The sequence below is a fragment of the Sipha flava genome, unplaced genomic scaffold (genome assembly GCF_003268045.1).
Source record: "Sipha flava isolate LNK unplaced genomic scaffold, YSA_version1 18272_pilon_pilon, whole genome shotgun sequence".
Lineage (NCBI taxonomy): Eukaryota > Metazoa > Arthropoda > Insecta > Hemiptera > Aphididae > Sipha > Sipha flava.
Genome location: NW_020272237.1, coordinates 1 through 6,905, shown reverse-complemented (window position 1 = coordinate 6,905; position 6,905 = coordinate 1). Strand labels below are relative to the sequence as shown.

The 6,905-nt window shown below is 37.9% G+C and overlaps 2 protein-coding genes and 1 pseudogene across 2 annotated transcripts; 1 reads left to right on the top strand and 2 right to left on the bottom strand.

Moving 5' to 3' along the window:
• Positions 1–1,875: 1,875 nt before the first annotated feature.
• On the top strand, positions 1,876–2,610 carry LOC112680919. Its single transcript, XM_025551161.1, has one exon. It carries the CDS (start codon positions 1,876–1,878, stop codon positions 2,608–2,610), a length of 735 nt encoding a protein of 244 aa, XP_025406946.1.
• A 715-nt stretch (positions 2,611–3,325) lies between these two features.
• Positions 3,326–4,919, bottom strand: LOC112680920 (annotated as a pseudogene).
• Positions 4,920–5,794: 875 nt separating this feature from the next.
• On the bottom strand, positions 5,795–6,748 carry LOC112680918. Its single transcript, XM_025551160.1, has one exon. It carries the CDS (start codon positions 6,746–6,748, stop codon positions 5,795–5,797), a length of 954 nt encoding a protein of 317 aa, XP_025406945.1.
• Positions 6,749–6,905: the final 157 nt, after the last annotated feature.

Sequence of the window (6,905 nt, the reverse complement as noted above, 5' to 3'; positions counted from 1 at the left end):
ATCTGTCCGGAGATCGCGAAAAGGCGGACCGCGAATTGGAAAATCGTGCTTGGGAAAATGTTAAGTCTGCTGACACGGGTTTTAGCGAAAAAGCCGCATCGTGGGCCGTCACAACGGGCATGAAGGCTAAACGTAGAGTCGGCGGCGGTGGCTGCGGGTTCAAAAATGTAGTCAGAGTGGCTAAAAAAGCTATTAAAAAATCCATCAAAGCGTGTCCCGGAACGTCGAACATGAGCAAATTAATTAAATCCGGTATCGCTGCGGCTAAGAAATACACTCGTGGAATCAATACCACGTGTAAACCGTCTAGAGTTATCAAAGTACCACGGACGGGCGGTGCTCTAGCGTTAATACCGATACTCTCGGGTCTCTCGGCGCTCGGCACGTTGGTTGGCGGAGTCGCGAACGTGGTCAAGGTTATCCGAGGTATTACCTCGAAGCGCAGCGGTTCCGCAATACAGTTGGGCGGTGGACTATATCTACACCCGTACTCACCCAAGAGTGGTGGGAGTTATAAAATTGCTAAATCTATGAAGAAAAAAAATGCAGGCATGGCGAGTAAAAATAAGAGAAAAAACAAAACCGTAAATAAAAAACAAGTGTCAAAAAACTGAAACTGCCCAATCGCGCCCTATTCGACTATGAGATTGAAAAATACGCCCGACTCGTGAAAATACCTCACTTCCGCGGCGTGTTCAGTATAGACACGTTGCCTGCCGCATCCCGTGTCAGAGAAGCTGCCGTAGTTAATTTGGACTTTGCGAAAAATCGTGGAAAACATTAGATCTGTTACCGGAAAATCAAAAATTTCGTACGGGTATTCGACTCGTTCGGTAACCTACCGCCGCCCCTACAACTACGAAAATATCTTAAGGGCTGTGCAATAGAATTCAATTACGACAGAGTGCAGGCGTTTGGTACGTTTAATTGCGGACATTTATGTTTGCAATTTTTAACCGAATAACTTTATGCAATGTCGTGTCAAACTCTATCGCTGAGCGGAAATACGACCGAGCTGGAATGCCATTTTTTTCCGCTCATCGAAGTGGGTGACTCGGCGGAAATCGGACTTCTCAGTCTTCAGACGTATAATTCAATGCCGAACGTCGAACCAGGCTGCGATACATTGGGCGTTATCAACGCACGTGGTGATACATCACTGATTCAAATACCCACGGTTTGCTATGAAATAAGTACATTAGAAGCTAAAATCGTGGAACGCCTTGCCTCGAGTAGCGTGGATTTTTTCGAATTGAAATCCGATCCCAGTACGTTAAAATGTACGATACTGTGCAGTAACGATGTTGTATTCAACGTGAACAATAGTACAGCACCGTTGTTGGGTTTCAATAAAACAACTCGCCTACTCGCCAATATCAAACACGAATCCGACGACTTGGTGAACATTATTCGAATAAACTGTATAAATGTAGTATGCAATTTGGCCATAGGCTCATTCGAGAACGGAAAGCAATCACATACAATACACGAGTTTTATCCAGCAGTCGCGCCGGGCTTCAAAATAATTGAAGTACCGAAATATTGTGTTTTATATCGGCTAGGGACGAACACCGTGGATAACGTGCGTGTAACGTTGAGAGATCAAGACGATCTACGTCTTCTCGTTAAAAAAAATAATAATAATCGAGATGGGACTCAAATTTAATGTAAATAAATATGTACCTGATAGCGGATAAACACGCATTAACCGCGTGTCTGTCGATGGAGACACTACCACTTACCGGAAACGTGCAGCTAAAAAAACATATCGTTCCGTTAACATTATTGATAAAAGTGCTCTTACAAAGGCGAATCGTGAATTTCTACGTTTCATCTCCTGTAATAAGACGTCGTCGTCGTCGTCGTCGTAATAACATGGACCGATCGTATTTGGACGTTAACGAGCCGTACGTGAACGAGGCGCCTATCCAGGAAATGTTTTTACACTCGTTTTTACCATTCTCCAGCACGGCTATAAACAGAGGCGACGAGATACGTATCCCTATACAGAACAGAGACGCCGTCACACTGCCTAGCGAGAGTTTTGTCTACGTCGAGGGCAAATTGATAAAACCGGTCGATTTGTTGGCCGAAGTCACGTTCAGTCAGAACGGTTTGATTAATTTGTTTAACGAAATCAAATATGATATTAACTCCGTGGAAATACAACGCGTTAAACGACCGGGTGTGAGCAGTTCGTTGAAAGGTTACTGTTACTGTTCTTATACGCCCGCGGACGTAAACTGTTTGCAAAACGCTACTTGGGACGGTGCGGATTCGAATAGAAAATTTATAAAAGACGGCACGTTTACCGGATGTATCCCGCTGAAACACGTTCTGGGATTTTCTGAAGATTATAATAAAGTTTTGATAAATTTCTCGCAACAATTGATTTTGAACTGGACGATAAACGATCTGGGATCATTGACGTTTTTCTTGAAAGGTAATGAAGTTTTGACCGATGCGACTGTCCAAGCCAAAGTGAAAACAATCAAAATAGAACTGACAAAAGTCATGTGGAAGGTGCCCGTGGTCAAGGTTAATGACAGAGAGAAGTTAAAACTGTTGAAAATTATCGATTCAAAAAAAAACGATAAACTGTGCGTTTAGAAATTGGGAACTATGCGAATATCCTAATATACCGCAGACGATAAAACACTCGTGGATGGTGAAAACCTGTTCGCGGGTAGAGAAACCTAGATGTTTGATAATCGCTTTTCTGCACAAAGACTCCGGTAATATGGCCGAGGGATTCGCGCCAGACTTTGACACGTGTTCACTGACCAACGTGAAAACGTATATAAATTCGGTAGAATACCCGTACGAGAATTACAACGAGAGCTTCGACAAAGACCAGTTTACAATGTTCTATCAAGGATATGCGGATTTTCAAAAATATTACTTCGAGCGCATGACCGCCCAACTGTATCTGAGTAAAGAAAAATACAAAGAACTGGGTCCGTTTATATGCATCGACTGTTCGCGTCAAAACGATGACGCAAAAACGTCTACTATCGATTTGAAAATCGAATTCGAGGCTGCGAATAACTTCCCGACGGACACTTCGGCATACTGTTTGCTCATTCACGACCGAGTCATTTAATACAACCCGTTCTCGGGAGAAGCCAGAAAAGTGTAAAATATTATATACACGGTTACTGATCATATCAATATTGTACTACTTTTTTTTTTTTGAATATCTGTTATACTTAAATATTATAATATTTTGTATATGTTAAATAAATACTGTTTCATAATGATAAAATTGGTTTTTATTTACAACAACAACAACAACAACAACAACAGATGATATAATATTATACAACATTTGCTGCGTGTGTGTGTGTTCAGCTGGTGTCCATGACATCGATAAGACCATCGCGAAGAATGCAGTGACCTTTTTGAACCCATATCAATAGTTAACATAATTGAAAAATGTCGGTCCATCATTCTCGTCGGTCATAATGTTTACAAGCTGTATGTATGAAAAAATAATATCGTTATTAATATATTTTTAAAAATATTACACTACAATTCAATAATAACACCTCTAATGACGCGTTTAATTTCACCGACCATAGATCTGCAAGTTGCGTGCTGGCGAAACGCTTGATCTGCGCCACATAACTCTGAATGGATATCCCACCGCACGTTCTCGCCATGCTCGACGTGATCAAGTCGTTGTGAATACCTGATATGAATGCGGCAATGTCTTGTACGGTAGACGTTTTCTCCAGGAAAAAATCCGTTTTCAGTTACTCAGCTATTTGTTCCAATTGCCCCTGTACCAACGGCCTGACGATTGCGATTTTTTGTACGATCGTCTCAATAATGCACGCCGCCAAATCTTGAAGTGCGAGCAAATTTCCCTGGTTTAACATAGCATGTCCCCCCGTGACGGATTCTATTGCCAACATATTCTCACCGCGGTACGACATTTTCGACAGTGTGATGGTCTCGTCTTTGAGGAATAGCCTCTCTCAACTTTTTACCGGCGGGTTCATAATAATTGATGGAATGTGACCCATCATGGAAAATATTCGACGTAAAAATTCCACCGATATGCTCACACACCGCGTGGAAGTTGATATACGTACTGTTACATCAAACGCGTTAGTCGTGGCGTCGAGTCCGATCGTAACAAATTTTCTATCCGCAAAGTCTATAGTGAACGTAGTGCTGTCCATCAGTTCGTGCGGTGTCGACACGTAAAATTTGTCGTTCACTTGCTTATTGTATATAGCCGCGTTAGCTTCAATACTGCCGGCCATGTCGTGAACAACTCTCACGAAAGAGGGGAAAAAAATCGAAAAAAATATGCACGTACAGAGTTACAGTAGTGCGCTGTACTGTATCAAACTGAAAACTGATGTACAAATATTCAAAAAGTATATTATTACTAATAAGGAATCGAATATAATATTGCACGAATAGTGGAGGGGGTGTGGTGGTGGTGCAGTAATATAATAAAAAAATTTTTTGTAAATTGCACTTACAATTATTTGTATAATCATCGCAATATTACATATCATAGTGATAACGAGTTTTACTCGCTCACTCCGTCCATCACCAGGAGGTATACCGTGTTATATACCCGTACGACGTTTAAAATAACGTGTGCGAGCGGACGATTATAATCGTATATATATATTAAAGGACTATAAAACAAAAACAAAAAAAAAATTTTGTTAAAACGAAATCAAATAGTGCGTGAAAAATAAAAAAATTCGGTAGTTTCAAAATTGTTATCTGACCATGGGTTCCGCGTAAATGCATGTTTTGTTTTACGTGTGACGTCACTGGTGCGCCGCCCGTCAACCACTACGCTGTTATAATACGTATATTACTACGGGTACGCTGTTTTATATATTTTATTCTTCATTTGTCAAATAATATACGTAATGATAAACCAAGTTGCCGATGCTTAGTTAATAATTAAAAATATATTTTACTTACATATTTTATTTTGAAACTTAAAACTTATTTTTTACATACCTTTATAATATTATAGGGTAGTTATATCAAAAACAGAAAATTAACTTATTTTTAAAAAACTAAATTATTTACGTGAAAATCTTGAATATTTTGTTTTCATTAAATCTTCATAGTTTGGTTTTGGTTGAGGTGCTATTGTTTGAGATATTGGTACAGTCTCAAATTCTGTTATTGTTGGTGTTATTTTTTTCATTTTTTTTTTTTATTTCTGACATAATTGTATGACGCCAATCGTCGTTACTAGGTTCATATTTGGTTTTTAAAACATATCGTCCAGCAGGTTTTGAATATACTATTTTTTCACCCAATTCTTTTTTATTTATATTACGATTATGGTCTAAAATGGCAATCATACTTCTCATGTGCATGCCTTTATACTTTAAATGGATTCTTTTTGGCATATATTTGAAACGTAAGTTACGGTATGACTCTAATCGACCAGTGTGCACGAAGTTCTTTGCATGTTCCAAATCCTTTAGTAAATCTTTTGACATAATGAGATTTTCTTCAAATCATAGTAGGAATCACTCTCTTGATTTAGCCATAATTTTGATCTAATTTCATTTTCTGTTAATTTTTCGTGTTGACATTGATTTTTATTACCATCTTCAACCCATTCGTGCTTATTAGAAATGTGATATAATACAGAAATAAATTTATCAACCAACAATTTTCCATTTCCTTCACACGTTTGGGCAGACCACCAAAGATGGTTGTTTATTGAAGACTTCCATAAAAATGCATCAGGATACTTTTTTTCCAATGGTTTAAATCTCTTCATCAAGCTTTTACTCAAATGCTATACATCAAATTCGTGCGTAATTTTTGGATGTTGTGTTCGGATATATTTACGAATTCCTTTGTGTCTATCTGTAAGTAACAACTCAATTTCACAATCGTATACATTATTTAACTCTGTTAGTAGTTGTTCACAAGCTTGTCTTTCTAGGTCAACTTTTATTTGGCCCTTTTGAACCAATTTAAAATCCACAATTTTACCAGAGTGAATATCCATTACAGAGTATGTACAGTATTTTGCACAAAATCCAGGGGAGTCGAATTGACCGTCTCCTGCCAGCCAAATAGGTAAATCAGAAGACATAATACTATTAATATTTGAATTTTTGTGTTCTTGCCATTGATTACATATGACAGGGTATACGTATTTATTGATGATTTTATTAAACACCGGACGGGTAAACATTGAAAGTTTTATAGCTGTACAAAATGCTTTGAACTGATTAAATAAAATTCCAGATAATGTAAGAGCAGCACCTATCAAAATATTCCCTTCCGGTCTTTTGCTAACTTTCGGCTGAGAATACCATTGTAATCTATGACCGTTTTCACACAGCGTAGAAACTGAAAATAGCGTACCTTGAATAAAATGTTGTTTTGATGTAACTTTGCCACTACGTTGGCGACAGTGTGTAAAAAGTTCTAATAGACAGTTCCAAAACACAATGAAACAAGAATCATTTTCAAAATTATTTTTTGCAGATGATGACAATCTATTATTTTTCCTACTTGAACTACACTTAATATCAGCTTCACTATCTGAAGAACAAGATTCATCGCTGGATTCTGATGAAAAATCGAATGATAAATCATCATTTACTTCTAAATTTGTATAAATATCTTTTCCAATTTCACACTGTATACTCTTATCATTTGGATTAATTAGTTCCTCTAAAATATCTGTATCTAAGCTAGTGTCACTATAATTAATTCCATCGTAGTTTTCTACTAGCATCGATTTTTCTGGTGTACTTGATGGAATCAAATTTGCAGTCTCTGTGTAATACCTACGTTTTACTCTTAAATCACGTTCACTAGGTAATAAATCAATTGCTTCGGATCGTAGAGTGGTTATTACTCCAGAATTCAAATTTATTCTGACTTTAGTATCG

Bases quoted from the DNA above. Each gene is read 5' to 3' on its own strand.
- LOC112680918 (XM_025551160.1), bottom strand. From the start codon at position 6,748: ATGCTAGTAGAAAACTACGATGGAATTAATTATAGTGACACTAGCTTA.
- LOC112680919 (XM_025551161.1), top strand. From the start codon at position 1,876: ATGGACCGATCGTATTTGGACGTTAACGAGCCGTACGTGAACGAGGCG.